At 54.7% G+C, this 20,618-nt stretch overlaps 2 protein-coding genes across 2 annotated transcripts in view; both read right to left on the bottom strand.

Moving 5' to 3' along the window:
• The window catches only part of CASKIN1 (CASK interacting protein 1), a 143,209-nt gene extending 142,215 nt beyond the window's left edge, over window positions 1-994 (bottom strand). The window contains exon 1 of the mRNA XM_060260701.1: window positions 866-994. Coding sequence (XP_060116684.1) covers window positions 866-959 — 94 coding nt within the window. The 5' untranslated portion in view covers window positions 960-994. The remainder of the gene's footprint in view (window positions 1-865) is intronic.
• Window positions 995-15,818: 14,824 nt separating this feature from the next.
• LOC132588482 (hexosaminidase D-like) overlaps window positions 15,819-20,618 on the bottom strand; it is a 38,886-nt gene continuing 34,086 nt past the window's right edge. Inside the window, exon 14 of the mRNA XM_060260881.1 lies at window positions 15,819-17,579. Within this exon, the coding sequence (XP_060116864.1) occupies window positions 17,396-17,579 (184 nt within the window). The 3' untranslated portion in view covers window positions 15,819-17,395. The remainder of the gene's footprint in view (window positions 17,580-20,618) is intronic.

The following is a 20,618-nucleotide window of genomic DNA, read 5'->3' as shown; positions in this document are numbered from 1 at the left end:
GGTGCCAACGAGGCAGAGGGGCACCTGGCACCCCAGCAGCCGCAGAGACCCCCGGGGAAGAGCTGAAGAGCCAGGCTGGCTGCTCCAAAGGGGGGCAGTGCCGGAAATGGGCAGCGGAGGCTGTTTCATGCCCAAGGGAAAGGCAGCTAAGCCTCTGCAATGCTTCCGCTCCTGGCCCGGCCTCCCCTGGGGACCCTCCACCGCCAAGCCCTACGGGAGGGGGCTGTGCTGGTCTCCCCGCCACCAGCCCCCCAATTGAGCCTTCTGCAGCAGCCTCAAGCGCTTGCCAGGTGCTCTTGGCAAAGCCAGGAGCCCTTGGATGCCAGAACACCAGCCTTGGCTCCCCCCCCCGCCCCGTGCAAGGGGGCAGCCCCTCCCTGAAGCATCCCCGGCGGCGGCGGGGGGGGGGAGGACCTCCATCTGGGCAAGAGAAGCTTGAAGGGGAAGGGGGGCCCGCCAGCGCCTTTCCTAGAAAGCGAGCTCTCCCTCCCTCCTTTCCTCCCGTCCCAGGTTCAGGGGCCGGGGCCTGGGCCGGGCAGGCGGCTGCAGGGCTGGCTCCAAGGCAGGGCCTGGCGATGCCCGCGTCTCCAAGCGGGTGCCCGGCGTTGCAGGCGCTTCCCCCCTCCCCGCGGGCCAGGCGCTGGAAGGCGGGCGAGAGAGGCACTCCTCGCGAGTTGCAAGCAGCGCGGAGCCCCCCCTCCCCTCCCCAGCCGTAACCCCTTCCTCCCCTCCCCTCCCCCTTCCCGCCCCGCCCGGGTGCGCCTTGGAGGCCCTCCTGGCGCGCGGCATCTCCCGGGCTGGGCGCCTCCGGGGGGAGCCGCGGGGGTCGCAGAAGGGGGGGGGGGGTCGCGCGCGCCGCACTCACTGGCCTTGCCGGCCTTGGGCCTCTGCAGCAGCTTCTGCACCGCGCCCACGTCCTCCGCCTTCACCGCCGCCATCAGCTCCTGGTCCTTGCCCATGGCGAGCGGGCGAGCGGCGAGCCCCGGCCGGCCCTCAGCGCAGCATCCCCCCCGCCGCCGCTCCTCCTGCCGCTGCCGCCGCCGCCTCTCTGCGGAAGGGAGGCGAGGCGGGGCCGGCGCTCCTTCACCGCCGCCGCCGGCAGCAGCAGCAGCAGCAGCAGCAGCTTGGCCTCCTCCACGCAGCCTCCACCCGCCGCAGCAGCAGCAGCGGCTCCCCCATGGCCGGGCGCGCCGGAGCCGCCACCGCGCCCCGCCTCTCCGGCCGGCCCCCTCCCGCTGCAGCCGCTGCCGCCGCTCCGGAGGAGGAGGAGAGGGAGGCGGGTCCCGCCGCAGCCCTGCCGCCGGGGAGGGGGAGGCCTGGCCGGCCACACTCTGCGCTTTGCGCTCTGCGCTCTGCGCTTAGCAGGACGCACGCCCCCCGGCGCTTTGCGCACAGCACTTTCCTGCCTTGGCTCCGGCGAGAGGGCGCCGGCGCGCGTGCAGAGGGCCTGGGAACAGAACGGGGGGGGGGTAAAAACACACGACCCCGCTTGCTTCAATGGGGCGGAATCGCAGGCCGAGGCGAGAGCGCCGACCCCAGGGAGCCGGGACTCAGTCAGGGAAGCACCCGCACCCCTCTCCGCAGACGCCCCACAATTACCCTGCCTGCCGAGAGAGGGTAGGCCTGGGCCCACGCCACCCAGTGACCTTCCGTGGCACCAGCTTGGGTTGCCAGCCTCCAGGTGGGACCTGGAGATCTCCTGCTTTTCCAACTGATCTCCACCAGTTGGCAGAGATCAGCTCCCCTGGAGAAAATAAGAACACAAGAGAAGCCATGTTGGATCAGGCCAACAGCCCATTCAGTCCAACACTGTGTCACACAGTGGCCAATATATATATATATTACACACATATATTATATATATATACACACACACACACACACTGTGGCTAATAGCCACTGATGGACCTCTGCTCCATATTTTTATCCAATCCCCTCTTGAAGCTGACTATGCTTGTAGCTGCCACCACCTCCTGTGGCACTGAATTCCACATGTTAATCACCCTTTGGCTGCCTTGAAGGGCAGACTCTAGGGCATTGCACCCCACTAAACCCTTCCCAAACCCTGCCTTCTCCAAGATTCACCTCCAAAGTCTCCAGGTATTTTCTAACAGACCCAGCAACCCTAAAACCCGTGTCTCCCCGATACTACTCCAGAGGTGGCCAAACTGCAACTCGGGAGCCACATGTGGCTCTTTCACACGTATTGTGTGGCCCCCGAAGCCCCCACCATGTCACTTTCTACACTTTCCCTCCAGCAAGCTGGGGACTCATTGGACCGACCTCGGAAGGATAGAAGGCTGAGTCAACCTTAGGCCGGCTACCTGAATCCAGCTTCCGCCGGAATTGAACTCAGGTCGTGAGCAGAGAGTTCAGACCACAGTACTGCAGTACTGCTGCTTTACCACTCTGCGCCACAGGGCCGCTATTTGATACCAGACCACCACTTTAAAGGGAGGGGGGGTCCAGCCAGCCCCCCACCCTTTAAACCTTGATACCTGCTTTGGCCTAAGTCCATCGGGGACTCTTTGGGCCTGCTAATGTAGAGGAGGAAGTGGAAACTGCTGCAGGAAGGACAGCTCAAATTCATGTCTCCTTGGCAAGATTGAGCTTTGCTTAGGCATACCTGCCGGTGCGAAGGGCTGCAGCCTGAGCCTGTCTCCTGTTTACTGAGAAATAACAGCCTCGGGAGTGCAACATTATGAGAGTGCAGCCATGATGTGCTTCGCACAAGCTAATCATGACAAAAAGGCCAATGCCATCGCCTAATGGACTAGGCGGGGCTGAGGCTTTCAGGGACAAGCCTGCCGTCACTGTCGCAAATTCACCATCTCCATCAAACGACAAGCAAGCGCCTCTTCCAGCCAGGGGTCTGCGGAAACTTTGCTCTGTGCCTCTGTTCCTGAAAGGTGAAGGCTTGGTGCCAACCCACCGGAGGCAGGGCTGATCCAAGGTGTTTTGGGCACACCTATCGCTGCCTTGGACTGTGCCACTGTGGGGATGCCATTCCTCTCTTGCACCAGCCGACGCAGTCAGCTGTCCGAGTGGGCTTGACTGGAGAACTTGCTCCCATCCTGTAATGTACTGAGTGACGAGACGTGTTGAAGGCAACATACTTTATCGGCGAGTACATCACAAGAGGCAGAACGCGGGCCGGGTCCCGATTATATACATGTCCCGGAACAACCCTCCGTCTGGCCAGGTCCAATCCTGGCCAGTTAAACTTCCCGCCACAGATCTTGATTGGCGGAGCGTATTAGCAAGCTACATCTGGGGACCAGTGGGGTTCCACTGGTCGCCTCTGTAGCGTTCGCTGTGTTGTGCATGAAGACTTGAATGCAAGACATAACACATCCTCTATTGACTTGTGCCAGTTTGGAGAGCCAGTTGGTGTAGTGGTTAAGTGTGCGGACTCTTATCTAAGAGAACTGGGTTTGATTCCCCACTCCTCCACTTGCACCTGCTGGAATGGCCTTGGGTCAGCCATAGCTCTGGCAGAGGTTGTCCTTGAAAGGGCAGCTACTGTGAGAGACCTCTCAGCCCCACCCACCTCACAGGGTGTCTGTTGTGGGGGAGGAAGGGAAAGGAGATTGTGAGCCGCTCTGAGACTCTTCGGAGTGGAGGGCGGGATATAAATCCAATATCTTCTTCTTCTGCTTGAGCAGAACCACCAGTGGGGCTGCAGCCCACCCAAAGGGGTGGGGGGCCCAGGGAAGTTTGGTCTGGAGATTTGGCCCCAGGGCCGGGATGTAGCTAGGGGTTAGCCTGGAGAGGAGGCAGCTAAGAGATAATATGATCACCATCTTCAAGTACTTAAAGGGCTGCCATCTAGAGCAGGGGTGGCCAACGGTAGCTCTCCAGATGTTTTTTTGCCTACAACTCCCATCAGCCCCAGCCAGCGTGGCCAATGGGTGGGGCTGATGGGAGTTGTAGAAAAACACATCTGGAGAGCTACCGTTGGCCACCCCAGCTCTAGAGGATGCTGTGGAATTGTTTTCTGTGGCCCCAGAAGGTAGGACCAGAACCAACGGGTTGAAATTAAATCAAAAGAGTTTCCCGCTCAACATTAGGACGAACTTCCTGACCGTTAGAGCGGTTCCTCAGTGGAAGAGGCTTCCTCCTCGGGAGGTGGTGGGCTCTCCATCCTTGGAAGATTGTAAACAGAGGCTAGATGGCCATCTGACAGCAATGCGGATCCTGTGAATTTAGGGGGAGGGGTTTGTGAGTTTCCTGCATCGTGCAGGGGGTTGGACTAGATGACCATGAGGGTCCCCTTCCAACTCTAGGATTCTATTTGCAGAGTGAAAGTGGGAAGCCTGGGAAGGGCACCCTGAGGTATCAGGCAGATATTCAGCCGACGCTGGGCGGCCAAGGGAGGTGGCAGCAGCTGGCAGAATGCCACCCCCCCGGCTGAGCAGTCTGGTGCTTAGGTGACCCCAAGCAAACTGGTGCTATGGGATGGCCAGCCCTGACTTGGGAAATCCCTGGAGATTGTGGGGGTGGACCCTGAAGAGGGGGGGGGTTGGGGAGGGGAGGGGTACAGTGGGGTAGGATCCCATAGAATCTACCTTCCAAAGTAGCCGTTTTCTCCAAGGGAACGGATCTCTGTTGCCAGGAGATCAGTTGTAATAGTGGGAGGTCTCCAGCTGCCAGCTGGAAGTTGGCATCTGCAATTGAGCACAAAAGAGGGGTTGGGGGGGTTAAAGGAGGAGCTATTTTGTTGCTGTGTTTGTGTGAGGGTGTTTGTGTGTGGCTTTACCAGGCCTTGTTCCCTGGGGGCACGGCCGCTCCCTTCCAAGGGCTTTCTTTCCTGTTTGCAATTCCTTTTCCTTATTCCACATCTGTGGTTTCCTCTCCCTGGGGAAGGAGGAAAGGAAGGCCAGGAGTTCAGACTTCTGCACTTCTCCCTTGGCTGGTCCAGCCTGGCTTGTTCCTGTTTGGAGAGGGAAGGGAATCCTCTTCCTAACCCCCTTTCCCCAAAACACCCTTTCAGTCCTGGACATCTGGGGTTCCAGAAAGAAAAAAGAGAATCCATTCTGACTCTGCCCTTCAGTCTCACAGCTGGTGCTTCCTCTGGGTGGTCTCTTGGGGTCTCTGTCCTGCAACACCTTCTAAGACAAGGGTGTCAAACTCATTTGCTATGAAGGCTGGATCTGATATAAATGAGACCTTATCGGGCTGGGCCATGTCGGGCTGGGCCATCTGTGTGCCTATTAAAGATTAGGTAGCAGAGATATAAATTTTATAAGGACACAGACAAATACAGACAACCCCCCCCCCCAGCTTAAAATAAAACATTAGCACTTGTTGGTCTTAAAGGTGCTTTCTTTGTATTTCTCCCAGGGGATCCAGGGAACTGGGCAAAGGAAGCTCTGGCTCTTTCCTTCCTTCCCCAGGGGACCAGGAGGGGGAGGAGCCTCAGCCAATGGAGAAAATAGAGGTTTTGCTCTGAAGCTCCTGTGCGATCGAGCAAGCCTTGCAAAGCAAGCTGAGATGAAGAAGGAAGCAAGAGAGAAGGAGAAGGACGCAGGCGAGAGCCAGCTGCTCGGGGGCCTGATAGGAGCCCTCCGAGGGCCTGGTTTGGCCCCCGGGCCGCATGTTTGACACCCCTGTTCTAAGAGATTCTGCCTTGGGAGCTGCTGTTGACTCACCCCAAGTAGAAAAAGAACTCGTCTTGGTTGGGGGGGAGGGAAGGAAGGCAAGCCTTTATTTTGCTTTGAAATTATTCAACACAATCTAACACAGGGGTGGCCAAACTTGTTTAAAGTAAGAGCCGCATAGAAGAAATGTCAGATGTTTGAGAGCTGTAAAACATGAGTGTCAGATATAGGAAGGGAGGGAGGAAGGTAAGAAAGGGAGGGGGGAGGGAGGAAGGAGAGGGAAGGAGAGGTATCAAGAAAGCAACTTCAAATTCAAATTCTCCAAGTCAGTCAACAGGCCAGTGGGAGCTGCAAGAGCCACATGTGGTTCCTGAGCCTCCATTTGACCACCCCTGATCTAACAGCACTGCCCCTTCAGTTTGGGGTAGCCATTAAGTGCGCGGACTCTTATCTGGGAGAACCAGGGTTGATCCCCCACCCCTGCACTTGCAGCTGCTGGAATGGCCTCAGGTCAGCCATAGCTCTGGCAGAGGTTGTCCTTGAAAGGGCAGCTGTTGTGAGAGCCCTCTCAGCCCCACCCACCTCACAGGGTGTCTGTTGTGGGGGGAGAAGATATAGGAGATTGTAAGCCGCTCTGAGACTCTGTCCTTGAAAGGGCAGCTGCTGTGAGAGCCCTCTCCAGCCCCACTCACCTCACAGGGTATCTGTTGTGGGGGAGGAAGGGAAAGGAGATTGTGAGCCGCTCTGTGACTCTTGAGTGGAGGGTGGAATATAGATCCAATGTCGTCGTCTTCTTCATGTTAGCCAGTTTAAGAAGTGCCAAGACGGAGGGGAGGGGGGGATCCCACACACCGCAGAGCTGAGGGGGGAAGGGAAGAATCTTCTTATGCCCATGAAAGTTAAAACTCAACAAACACTTTGGCTTTGCAGAAGGAGAAGGTGGCAGACCAAGGAGCATCTGGATGGCAAAGAAAGCCGTATTTAAGTCTTGCCAGGAGGGCAGATCTCGCCTGCCTGGCAGGGTAGGGCTGAGATCAGAGTTCTGCCAGGGAGGGGAAGTGGACACTGAGATTTGACTGAAGCCATTTTACACCCTTGAGTGGGCTGGCAAGAAGCAAGGACCTGCTGTGGCACTGGGGAGGGGTGAGTAATGAAGCCTGGCTCCAGCAATCGCACAGCTGCTGCAAAAGACACCAGACTGCTCCACCACCATCTCTCGCCTTGCAAGACGGAGAGGGTCCATAGCTCAGTGGTAGAGCACTAAAAACTAAGATCATGGCATCCGGCCCCATCACACCTTGGCATATAGAAGGGGAAGACATGGAAGTGGTGACAGACTTCACATTTCTGGGATCCAAGATCACTGCAGATGGTGACTGTAGCCGTGAAATTAAAAGACGTTTGCTCCTTGGGAGGACAGCTATGGCGAACCTGGGCAGTTTAATAAAAAGCAGAGACATCACCCTGCCAACAAAAGTCTGCATAGTCAAAGCGATGGTATTCCCAGTAGTCATGTATTGCTGTGAGAGCTGGACCATAAGGAAGGCCGAGCGCAGAAGAATAGATGCTTTTGAGCTGCGGTGCTGGAGAAGAATCCTGAGAGTCCCTTGGACTGCAAGAAAATCTAATCAGTCAGTCCTAAGGGAAATCAACCCAGAGTGTTCCCTGGAAGGTCAGATGCTGAAGCTGAAGCTCAAATCCTTTGACCACCAAATGAGAAGGGAGCACTCGCTGGAGAAGACCCTGATGCTGGGAAACAGAGAAGGCAAAAGAAGAAGGGGACGGCAAAGATGAGATGGCTGGACAGTGTTACTGATGTCACAAACACGAATTTGAGCCGACTTCAGAGGATGGTGGAAGACAGGAGGGCCTGGTGTGACTTGGCCCAGGGGGTCGCAAAGAGTCGGACTCGACTGTGCGACTGAACAACAAACAGAGCACTGTTTGGCAGACAGGAAGTCTCAAGTTCTGCCCCTGGCATCTTCAGTGAAAAGGACCAGGCAAGCAGGTGATGTATGTACAGGGGAAATGGGAAGGGACGGGAGCCTTCTGCCCTTGGGGGAAGTCAGAGCATAAGCCGCTCTTCTCATGCAAGTGAGCACCTGAAAATGGAGGCTGCAGGTTTCAGCGGTACACAGGCATTCAGTCCAGGATCGGATCGGCACAAGGGCTGCCGGTCAGGTGTGTGCAGTTGCCAGATTCCCTCTATGGACGAGATACGGAGCCGAGATATGGAGAAGCCGCCTTCGTTATGGAATCTTTTTATAGCACCTAATAATGTAGTTTTAAATTGTTTATATGTGTTTTATTTTTTTTAGAATTGCATTTACATTCTTTTACTATGACTCTTAGCCGCCCGGAGTCCGCTCACGGAGTGGGCGGCATATAAATATAAACCTGGCGTCCAGGGCTTGAATTGGGTTGGGAAGGTGGTGGGGGAGGAGAAGGGGCTCATGGCCTTCCCCCTCCGGCAGAATCCCGCCCCCAACTTGCAACAGCCGCAGGGAAGCATAGCCCCCATCGGTAACATCTAAGTGCCCCACATTAGTAGGCCCAGAGGGAAAAAAGGAACCCTTTTCTTTTGGGCAGTGTGTTGGTGGTGATATCAACACCCCCAGGTGAACACTGACATCTTATTACATTATGGACTTCACCCCACCACAGCTCTCAGCAATTCTCTCAAGAGCTGTTATTCCCAGACTGAAGGAGAAGAGCCGCTGCCCCCAAACCTTCATTTAGCGGCTGGGGCACATCTTGACCCCCCCACCTGTTGCTCAGCCGCTCTACCACTCCTGCAACAGGTTCTGGGGCTCAGCTCCACCACTGGCAGTGCTGGTGTGGGCCCCCAGGGGCCTAGCCTCTCCGGCTGCATATCCACGCTCGCCTAGCTGTGCTGTGACAAACCGTCACGCCTGGCAGCATCTGTCCGCCCAGCCCTTAATCCAGAGGGCTCCGGGTTTATTGGCGAACAAGGGTTTAAGAGGCAGCAGATGCCGGAGAGAGCGGAAGGGCGGCAGACCTGTTTGCTCAGCTCTCTTGGCGCTCAGAGGCTGGCGAGGACACTGCCAGGTGCCCGCATGGCTCATCCGCTAGGGCGGGCAGACGATTCAGTGGGCACCCCCTTCTCTTTTGTCCACACAGGGCACAATCCCCCCAGGGAATTTCCGTGGGCAGATTCCACAGAAATGAATGGGAGCCCCCTTTGGTTTAATTCCTGTGGGGCCTGTGTAGGAAACTGCCACTGTGCCCCCCAAGCCAGATCATCTCTTTTCCGGATGCCCCAAAACCTGACACACCCTTTTGAGGAAGCTGCTTTCCCTTCCAAGCTGCCAGTCAAGCTTGAATCCTAAATATGTATACCTTATCTTCTATCCAGTTTGGTGTAGTGGTTAAGCGTGCAGACTCTTATCTGGGAGAACTGGGTTTGATTCCCCACTCCTCCACTTGCAGCTGCTGGAATAAGAACGTAACAGAAGCCATGTTGGATCAGGCCAATGGCCCCTCCAGTCCAACACTCTGTGTCACACAGTGGCCATAAAACCCAGGTGCCATCAGGAGGTCCACCAGTGGGGCGAGGACACTAGAAGCCCTCCCACTGTGCCCCCCACAAAGCAGCCAGAATACAGAGCATCCCTGCCCCAGACAGAGAGTTCCAACAATACACTGTGGTTAATAGCCACTGATGGACCTCTGCTCCCCATGCTTATCCAGTCTCCTCTTGAAGCTGTCTATGCTTGTAGCCGCCACCACCTCCTGTGGCAGTGAATTCCATGTGTTAATCCCCCTTTGGGTGAAGAAGGACTTCTTTTTATCCGTTCTAACCCGACTGCTCAGCAATTTCATTGAATGCCCACGAGTTCTCATGAGAAAGGGAGAAAAGTAATGGCCTTGGGTCAGCCATAGCTCTTGCAGTTGTCGTCCTTAAAAGGGCAGCTGCTGTGAGAGCCCTCTCAACCCCACCCACCTCACAGGGGCGGTTGTGGAGGGAGAAGATATAGGAGACTGTAAGCCACTCTGAGTCTCTGATTCAGAGAGAAGGGTTGGGTATAAATTGGCAGTTTTCTTCTTCCTCTTCTTCTTTCTTCTTAAGACAGTCTGCTGTGGAAACCTGGACTAGTCTCTTCTCCCATCTGTTTCTGCCCAGGAATAAAGAACGCAGGGAAGGAGAGGCTGCCCTGATACTCATAGAGTTGGAAGGTACCTCCAGGGTCATCTAGTCCAACCCCCTGCACAATGCAGGACACTCACAAACACCTCCCCCTAATCCCATCAAAGAAGCAACTTTGGTGGGGCACGAGACAGAGCCTTTTTGGTGGCAGCCTCACAATTATGGAACAACCTCTCCAGGGAGGCGTGCCTGGTCTTTTGGTGTTCTATCTTTAAAGGTAAAGGTAGTCCCCTCTGCAAGCACCAGTCGTTTTTGACTCTGGGGTGACGTTGCTTTCACAACGTTTTCACAGCAGACTTTTTACAGGGTGGTTTGCCACTGCCTTCCCCAGTCATCTCCATTTTCCCCCCAGCAAGCTGGGGACTCATTTTACTGACCTCGGAAGGATGGAAGGCTGAGTCAACCTGGAGCCGGCTACCTGAACCCAGCTTCTGCCGGGATCGAACTCAGGTCGTGAGCAGAGGGCTCCGACTGCAGTACTGCAGCTTTCCCACTCTGCGCCACGGGGCTCTTGTTCGATCTTTAGCAAGCAGCAGCACACAGTTTCATTTAGGACTGCGTTTGGTTACGTTATTAGCAGTCCTGAATTGTGATTTTTAAACCTTGGTTTCTAACATTTGTTAATGTATTTTATTTCATGTGTTTCATCTAATGTTTATACATTGCCTTAAGATTCGTACACGCAAAAGATGGCTCATACATATTTTAAACAAACAAACAAGCTTGGGGGGTTTTGTGTGATTCACCAGCACAATCCTGGATGGGGCAGCCCCCCTGCTAGACTCTTAACTTCCAATGCTTGCATCTTTGTTGCAAGATGATGCTCAAGCGCTCTTCACCTCCCAGATTTCTTCGGCAAAAGGTCACTCTGATCCCGTGTTCACCAAGGCAGTTAAGCCAGAGGGAAGCTTGTGACCTTGTTTTCTACATGCAAGGGCTTCAGCCTGCTGGAGCGAGTTAAGGGCTGCCAACTCCAGTTCCAGAAATATCTGAGGACCTTGGGGGTGGAGTCAGTAGACTTTGGGGGTGGAGCCAGGAGCAAGGGTGTGACAAGCATAATAGCACATAATAGCAAAGAGTGCGCTGGCCATCATACTTAGAGGGACCTAAAGATCATGGCATCCGGCCTCATCACACCTTGGCAAGCAGAAGGGGAAGACACGGAAGTAGTGACAGACTTCACATTTCTGGGATCCAAGATCACTGCAGATGGTGACTGTAGCCATGAAATTAAATGACGTTTGCTCCTTGGGAGGACAGCTATGGCGAACCTGGGCAGTATAATAAAAAGTAGAGACATCACCCTGCCAACCAAAGTCCGTATAGTCAAAGTGATGGTATTCCCAGTAGTCATGTATGGCTGTGAGAGCTGGACCATAAGGAAGGCCGAGCGCAGAAGAAGAGATGCTTTTGAGCTGTGGTGCTGGAGAAGACTCTTGAGAGTCCCTTGGACTGCAAGAAGATCCAATCGGTCAGTCCTAAGGGAAATCAACCCAGACTGTTCCCTGGAAGGTCAGATGCTGAAGCTGAAGCTCAAATACTTTGGCCTCCAAATGAGAAGGGAGCCCTCACTGGAGAAGACCCTGATGCTGGGAAAGACAGAAGGCCAAAGAAGAAGGGGACAGCAAAAGATGAGATGGCGGGACAGCGTTACTGATGTCACTAACACGAATTTGAGCAGACTTCGACGGATGGTGGAAGGCAGGAGGGCCTGGCGTGACTCGGTCCAGGGGGTCGCAAAGCGTCGGACTCGACTGTGCGACTGAACAACAACTCTCCATTGGAAATAATGAAGGATAGGGGCACCTTCTTTGAGGGCTCATAGAACTGGACCCTCAGGTCCAACCCATTTGAAACTTGGAGGGTATTTTGGGGAGAGACGCTGGATTCTATGCTAAACATTTAGTGCCTCTGCCTCAAAAAACAGCCTCCCCAGATACACACAGATCACTTCTCCATTATATCCTATGGGAATCGGTTTCCATAAGGAATAAGAGTGCCCAGCAGATATCCCCCCCCCCGCTTTCTGATGACTCTGAAGCAGGGGGAGGGCCTCCAAACCGAGGGATCCCCTGCCCCCACCTGGGGATTGGCAACCCTACTTGTACAGTTCAACTCTTAAGTGGAGTTACACCATTCCAAGCCCATGGATTTAGGAAGCGGGTAACCATCTAGGACTGCGCTGCTAGCTTTCTACCTGCAAGGAGTTCAGATTACCGGAAGGAGGCTTGCAATCTAGTTTTCTACATGCAAGGGCTCCCCTTTTTTGCCCATGGAGGAGGGCCCAACTCCGTGAACACGCCCCACCCCCATGCTGCCTGAAGCAACCCAGCCCAGGCTGACCCTGAAACCACTCGGAGAACAGAGTCTCTCAGCCGCAAAGCCAGTCCAGCAGAAAGAGGCCTTGGCTGTCTCCCCGGCATGCCTCCTTCCCTGCGGGCAGCAGCCGCACCGAGCTCCAGGCTGCCTTTGTAGAGGCAGACATCCCTGCCAGAGAAAGAATCCCGTCTTGGGGAAACGAAGCGCTGAAACAGGAGTGACCCAGATTCCGCGCTGCGTTGGAGCTGGGACCAGCCCTGTGCATACATTTCTCCTGCCGCTGCGAGAAGCGCATGGCTCAGCAGGGGGGAGAGGCAAAGGAAGGAGCAAGAAGGATGCATCGTTTTCTGCAGCGAGAGAGCAAAAAAAGCAGGAGAACTTGGCACAGGCGATGCAAGGCCTCTCTTCTCCTCAAGAGCCCCTCTCCTCGCTCTGCTTTCCAGGTTTGTCACTGTGCTCCAAATGTGTATTCCACACAGAGGGCGGGCGAGGAGGGCTGCAATTACTCTCCTGCTTTGGAGATGCTCTGGAAGGAGACGCATTCCTGGCTTCGTCCCAAGGCCGTTCCAGGCCTCGAGACCTGTTCTGAATTACGGCCTCTGTCGGGGTGACCCAGAGAAGCGGGGGGAACGAGCCAGAAGGGGGCGAGCACCACCCCCAGGGGGGCAAAGGGGGAAGAAGACGGGAGGTCCTTCCCAGCACCTCTGCACAAGGCCGAATCCAGCACCTCTTCCTGCGAGCTCCTTTTACAAAGATGCTGCAACTGACATTTTTTATTACCGCCATCAGCTTTGAGAGCCAAGATTTTGGCAGGGAAAGATAATAAATGAGGAGCACAGAGACTAGAAGTTTCCTGAGCAGCTGCGGAAAAGCCGCTCCCAGACCTAGATGGAAGCGCTGGCACTGGGCAGGCTGGCGAAGGGTTGGAGGGCACCTGTGGAGGATGCAGCTGTGCCCCTTGGAAGTGTGCGAGAAGGGCTCCATCTCTTGGTGGAAAGGCCTCCTCATGCCAAAGGAGCACAGCTCCCCCAGCGGCCACTGTCAAGAAGCCCAGGAATGAAATGATGGCAGGGGGTCTCGGCGCAAAGATGCAGAGATTATTGGCTGATGGAAAGCCAGGCTGTCTCTCACCTCTGAAGGAGCGACCCGCCAGATCTTGGCTGGGCATGCTGGAAAGCTGCGGGGGGCCGTCACGCTGCCTCTAGAATGTCCCCCATTTCTGCAAAGCCTTCTCTCTCTCCCTCCTCTCTGCTAACAAACACGGGAGAAGCATCAGTGCAGAGAGGGAGGCGCAGCTGACAGACTGCTGAGGAAACCCAAGGCCTTTAATCTTCCCACCAAGGTCCCCTCCAACCGCACGCGAATGTCACCACTCTGCTTCGCTCTCTGAGCCGGCTGTGTTTTTGTGGCAGCCATTACTGGAATGCCTGCTCAGATGTGGATAAGCGTGTCCAAGAGCCAATGCTCTTCCTTTATCTCATCTGCTGGTCCTGCAAGGGACAGAGCCTCACGCTCAGACAAATGGGCACAAGAACTCCCCTGCAGATGCAAAAGGTCAAAGCAGATGTGGGGTGTACCGAGATGACCGCAGCTGCTAACTGGCTGCCCAAGGGATGGAGAGAAGAGAATATGGAAGGAAGGAAGGAGACTGCAGATTTATACCCTGCCCTAGAGTCTCAGAGTGGCCTACAATCTCCTGTATCTTTTTCCCCTACAACAGACACCCTGTGAGGTGGGTGGGCCTGAGAGGGCTCTCACAGCAGCTGCCCTTTCAGGGACAACCTCTGCCAGAGCTCTGGCTGACCCAAGGCCATTCCAGCAGCTGCAAGCGGAGGAGTGGGGAATCAAACCCAGTTCTCCCAGATAAGAGAGCTGTGGCTGACCCAAGGCCATTCCAGCAGGTGCAAGTGGAGGAGTGGGGAATCAAACCCGGTTCTCCCAGATAAGCGAGTTCCGGCTGACCCAAGGCCATTCCAGCAGCTGCAAGCGGAGGAGTGGGGAATCAAACCCAGTTCTCCCAGATAAGAGAGCTCTGGCTGACCCAAGGCCATTCCAGCAGGTGCAAGTGGAGGAGTGGGGAATCAAACCCGGTTCTCCCAGATAAGCGAGTTCCGGCTGACCCAAGGCCATTCCAGCAGCTGCAAGCGGAGGAGTGGGGAATCAAACCCAGTTCTCCCAGATAAGAGAGCTCTGGCTGACCCAAGGCCATTCCAGCAGGTGCAAGTGGAGGAGTGGGGAATCAAACCTGGTTCTCCCAGATAAGAGAGCTCTGGCTGACCCAAGGCCATTCCAGCAGGTGCAAGTGGAGGAGTGGGGAATCCAACCCGGTTCTCCCAGATAAGAGAGCTCTGGCTGACCCAAGGTCATTCCAGCAGCTGCAAGCGGAGGAGTGGGGAATCAAACCCGGTTCTCCCAGATAAGAGAGCTCTGGCTGACCCAAGGCCATTCCAGCAGCTGCAAGCGGAGGAGTGGGGAATCAAACCCGGTTCTCCCAGATAAGAGAGCTCTGGCTGACCCAAGGCCATTCCAGCAGCTGCAAGCGGAGGAGTGGGGAATCAAACCCGGTTCTCCCAGATAAGAGAGCTCTGGCTGACCCAAGGCCATTCCAGCAGCTGCAAGCGGAGGAGTGGGGAATCAAACCCGGTTCTCCCAGATAAGAGAGCTCTGGCTGACCCAAGGCCATTCCAGCAGCTGCAAGCGGAGGAGTGGGGAATCAAACCCGGTTCTCCCAGATAAGAGAGCTCTGGCTGACCCAAGGCCATTCCAGCAGCTGCAAGCGGAGGAGTGGGGAATCAAACCCGGTTCTCCCAGATAAGAGAGCTCTGGCTGACCCAAGGCCATTCCAGCAGCTGCAAGCGGAGGAAGAAGAAGAAGAAGAAGAAGATATTGGATTTCTATCCCGCCCTCCACTCCGAAGAGTCTCAGAGCGGCTCACAATCTCCTTTACCTTCCTCCCCCACAACAGACACCTTGTGAGGTGGGTGGGGCTGGAAAGGGCTCTCACAGCAGCTGCCCTTTCAAGGACAACCTCTGCCAGAGCTATGGCTGACCCAAGGCCATCTCAGCAGGTGCAAGTGGAGGAGTGGGGAATCAAACCTGGTTCTCCCAGATAAGAGTCCGCACACTTAACCACTACACCAAACTGGCTCTCTGGCTGGCAGGCTGCAATTCTGCAGGTTCAGCAACAGCCCCGGCTGCCACAGCTTCATGGGGTGCCTGTTCCTTGTTCACTATTTCCCTCTTCTTGCTCAGAAACATCCCTTTCAGCTGCCATGAGCTGGAGAAACGTCCTTTTCTTACCCACCCAGGGAAATGCTGGTTGCCACTTTGGTGTCAGGCAGCAATTTCTCTCCAGGCTGGTTTGGCCAGAGATCTTGGAGGGTTTTCTTCCCACCTTCTGGGTATGGAGAAGGGGTCATGGGGGATATGTGTGCATGGGAGGGTAGGTATTTGTGAATTTCCTGCATCGTGCAGGAGGTTGGACTTGATGACCCTGGAGGTCCCTTCCAGCTCTATGATTCTATGATAGGCTGGTGGTCAGTAACTCTGGGAAACAGATACGGCAAGCCAACTTATTTGTCCTTTTGGCCAGCATCAGGATAGGCCTCAGGAACTGAAGGGTCAATGCAGCAAGGGCCCCCAGAAATCCACCACGGGCCTGCCGGATTCCGAGCCATATTAAATGAGGGAACCTTAAGAAACCACTGGAAACAAATGCATTTTGACCTATATTTCCTTAGAAAAATACTTTTTATTATTAATATCCACATCATAGAAGCACTCTGTTCTGTACAGGAAAAAAAAGAGAGTTCGGTCTCCGCAGCTTGGAGAGACCGAACCAAATGTGCCCAGAAGCCACTAAGAGCTTCTGTCTGGGCAGGATGACAGCTGTCAATCATGGGCATCAAGAGCCTAAGGGGCCCAGCGATGGGGTAGGCGGGAGCTCATCTTCACCCCAGGCCAATCACAAGGCAGCTTGGACGGCTCTTTAGGGAAGACAGGGAGGTGGGGGAAAGAAAGATTTGTGTGTTCCTCAGCAGGAGGGCTGAACTGCTTTTAGGCACAGCCTGTTGCTGCAATGCCCCCAATCCCCCCCCCTCCCCTCCAACCCACTTTTTACAGACTGCAGCAGAGGACAGCAAATCCCTCAGGAGACGCCTGGGCAACAGCAGGGGGCGCTCCTGCTTCATCTGCACTCCTTGTGGCCAAATTTTGCACAGGTGCCTGGGAAAGCAGCCAAGACACCCGGAGGGCTCTGGCACCCTGATGGCTTCGGGGCATTCACTCCATTGCACCTGGCCAAGAGGCAGGATTTCGGAGAGCCAGCTGCAAAGGCTGCTTGTGTGATTCCAAAGCCCCTGGCACTGGGAATGGAAGCCCTTCCCTTCACCTATGGGGATGCCAGCGGAGGCCGAAGGCTCCCAGGAGAGGAAGACCACGGTAGTCCAATCTTGTCTGCCTTTCATTGGCTGCAAAGGAAGGTCTGCATCTCCTTGGCCCGACCAGTTGCAAGAGTCCTTCCCCTATGACACAAGGCGGGAACACTGGCTGGTAGAGTAGGGCTAAGATGTGGGAAGAGGAGGAAAGGGGAGAAAGAGGTCAGGGGTGTGAAACCGGGACGTGGAAGGAATTTGTGGGCTCCTCTTTGCCCCCCGCAGCCAGAAGGCCTGAAAGTGCCCGTTGCCCTAACCTCTCGATGCAAGGGTTGTACCACCAGTGTGGTCACGTCATCTGTGCCACCCAGGGCAGGCCTCGAGGGAATGGCCGTTGCTGGGAAAGTCGCGCCGTCCATCTCCTAAGACAGTTCCTGATCTGGGCATGGAAGAAATATTAAGGCCGGGTCTCTGGGTGTCCCCGAATCAGTCAGCCCCTGCCCCAAGGAGGACAGCTGAACCCCAGATGTAAACACAGAAAGAGAAAGATGTGAGGGGGAAACAGCTACCGCTAGAGGGCTTGGGGGGGGGTCATGGAAGGGAAAGACCACTCAGTCTTTGGCTCAGTACCTTCCCCCCACCAGCTTTAGGCCTCTGGCCCTTCTGGATGGAGGATTCATAGCCCCCCCCCCCATTTGTAATCCCCTCTTGTGGGCTGCTGCCTGAGGCTAGAGAGGGCTTAGGCCTAGGGGGCATCTGCTGTCAAGGGGGGGGACCAGGCTCTGTGATGGAAAACAAAACCCACCCTGTGAGGCTCAACACACACACACCCCTTCCCCTGAAGACACACACCCCTTCCCCTGGATGGAGTCAAATGGGGAACCCTGGAGCGGCCAACCCAGAGGACTGCTTCCGGGCGGCCATCTTGCAGCCCCCTAGAGGGTCTTGGGCCGAGCGTTGAGGCGGATGATCTCCTTGAAGTCCCGGACGAACTCCCGCAGGCGGTCCATGTGGGGGTTGACGTTCTCTTCCATCCACTCCTCCACCGTGTCCGGGAAGTACATGGCCTCCATGTGTGAGCGGAGGGCTTGGATGGAACTCTCCCAGTCAACGTGGACCCTGAGGGGAGGGGGAATCGGGGTATGTGGGAGGAGAACCTGTGTTAGAACCAAAGTCCAAACGGCATCAGACCAGCTCTGGGAGGGGCGGAAGGGCCTAGATTCAGTCCCTGGAAACTTCAGCTAAAAGGATTCAGTAGCAGGTGACCCCGAAGGCCTTTCACTGCCCGAGGCAGGTTGGTATGAGGAGAAAATGGAGGAGAGGCGAGTGGGGTCAGTTGCCTCAGGTCTCACCCAGTGGCCAACCAGGTCCTCTGGAGGGCCAACAACAGGGCAGAGAGGCTGAGGCCTTCCCCTGAGAAGAACATCAGAAGAGCCCTGCTGGATCAGACCAGTGAGGGTCCATCCAGTCCAGCCTCCTGTCTCACACAGTGGCCACCCAGTTCCTCTGGAGGGCCAACCACAGGGCAGAGAGGCCGAGGCCTTCCCCTGAGAAGAACATCAGAAGAGCCCTGCTGGGTCAGACCAGGGAGGGTCCATCTAGTCCAGCCTCCTGTCACACACAGGGGCCAGCCAGTTCCTCTGGAAGGACAACAACAGGGCAGAGAGGTTGAGGCCTTCCCCTGAGAAGAACATCAGAAGAGCCCTGCTGGGTCAGACCAGGGAGGGTCCATCTAGTCCAGCCTCCTGTCTCACAAAGGGGCCAGCCAGTTCCTCTGGAGGGCCAACCACAGGGCAGAGAGGCTGAGGCCTTCCCCTGAGAAGAACATCAGAAGAGCCCTGCTGCGTCAGACCAGGGAGGGTCCATCCAGTCCAGCCTCCTGTCTCACACAGAGGCCAGCCAGTTCCTCTGGAGGGCCAACAACAGGGCAGAGAGGCCGAGGCCTTCCCCTGAGAAGAACATCAGAAGAGCCCTGCTGGGTCAGACCAGGGAGGGTCCATCTAGTCCAGCCTCCTGTCACACACAGGGGCCAGCCAGTTCCTCTGGAGGGCCAACAACAGGGCAGAGAGGCTGAGGCCTTCCCCTGAGAAGAACATCAGAAGAGCCCTGCAGGAGCAGACCAGGGAGGGTCCATCTAGTCCAGCCAGTTCCTCTGGAGAGTCAAAAACAAGGCACGGCAGCGGAGGCCTTCTCCTGAGAAGAACATCAATTCTGCTGGATTAGATCAGTGCAGGTCCATCTAGCCCAGCCTCCTATCTCACATGGTGACCAACTAGACAGCCAATGACAGGGCAGAGAGGCTGACGCCTTCCCCTGATGTTGCCTCCGGGCTCTGGGATTCAAAGGATTAGTGCCTCTGAATGGGGAGGTTCCCTTGAATCACTGTTAGACTTCTCCATGAATCTAGTAAATCCCTTTTGAAAGCCGTTTATTCCAGTGGCTGTCACTCTTTTGTCTGGCATCAAATCCCACCTTTTCATCGCTCTCTGTGTAAAGAAGTATTTCCTTTTTCCCCTCAGCTTCTTTGGATGCCCACAAGTTGCCGTCTTTTGGGAGACTGAGGGAAAGTTCTCTTGGTCAACTCCCTTCACCCTCTCCCCTCAGGTCACCCACTGTGGCCCCACACTGCACCTGACCAGGTGGATGGGGGGGGGATGTTACAAGGTGCTAAAACCCCTGTGGTGTCTGTGGAGCTCCTTCCCTTGGGGGAGGTCCATCAGCCTGCAAAGTTGGTCAGATTTTTAGAAGGGCAGTAAATGCCCTTTTTATTTGGCACAGGGGGATTGTTATCTGGTTGCTCATAATGCAGCTATTAACATCTCTGCTTTCATTATCCATTTTTGCGGGTTTTAAAAGACGGGATTCGCAAGCCGAGGAAGACCTGTGAGGAGTCATGGGAAGTGTGTGTGTGGGGGGATATCTCCCATTCCAAAGATCATCATAAATTCCTATGGGCTAGAACAGAACTCCCTCCCTGCCTTGGTTAAAAATTTGGGGCCCAAATGAGCTCCAACAGGGGTGGTGCCAACACTGAAAAAGCTCTGCCTCATCTCGCCTCTGCCAGTGTGGCAGAGAGGGAAAAAACATGGAAGGTTGAAGACGAAAAGAAAACCGTGCTTGTAACGTTGAAGCTGTATCACTAATTACCGCTGCTCAAAAGTATTACTAAATACCCATTTATCACAGAATTAATCAATACTTCTTCATGAACATACATGAAATGACTATATAAAAATACAGAAATTCATCTGGACCACATTAAGTACACCTTGTGTATATTTTGTGTACAACTGGTCACTCCTGTGGTCAGTGGACTTTGAAATGAATTTATTGTACTTAATGTGGTCCAGATGAATTTCTGAATGTTTGTATAGCCATTTAAGAACATAAGAGAAGCCATGTTGGATCAGGCCAATGGCCCATCCAGTCCAACACTCTGTGTCACATAAGAGAAGCCCTGTTGGATCAGGCCAGTGGCCCATCCAGTCCAACACTCTGTGTCACATAAGAACATAACAGAAGCCATGTTGGATCAGGCCAATGGCCCATCCAGTCCAACACTCTGTCACACGGTGGCCAAAAATTTATATATATATATATATATATATATATACACACACTGAGGCTAATAGCCACTGATGGACCTCTGCTCCATATTTTTATCTAACCTCCTCTTGAAGCTGGCCATGCCTGTAGCCACCACCACCTCCTGTGGCAGTGAATTCCACATGTTAATCACCTTTTGGGTGAAGAAGTACCTCCTTTTATCCCTTCTAACCCGACTGCTCAGCAATTTCATTGAATGCCCACGAGTTCTTGTATTGTGAGAAAGGGAGAAAAGTACTTCTTTCTCTACTTTCTCCATCCCATGCATAATCTTGTAAACCTCTATCATGTCACCCCGCAGTCGACGTTTCTCCAAGCTAAAGAGCCCCAAGCATTTTAACCTTTCTTCATAGGGAAAGTGTTCCAAACCTGTAATCATTCTAGTTGCCCTTTTTTGCACTTTCCCCAATGCTATAATATCCTTTTTGAGGTGACCAGAATTGCACACCATTTCATGTATGTTCATAAAGAAGTATTAGTTAATCGATTAAGTCTATGATATAATTGGATATTTAGTAATATTTCTGAGTAACGGTAGTTAGTGATACAGCT

The sequence above is a fragment of the Heteronotia binoei genome, chromosome 20 (assembly GCF_032191835.1).
Source record: "Heteronotia binoei isolate CCM8104 ecotype False Entrance Well chromosome 20, APGP_CSIRO_Hbin_v1, whole genome shotgun sequence".
Lineage (NCBI taxonomy): Eukaryota > Metazoa > Chordata > Lepidosauria > Squamata > Gekkonidae > Heteronotia > Heteronotia binoei.
This window is presented reverse-complemented; position numbering and strand designations above follow the sequence as displayed.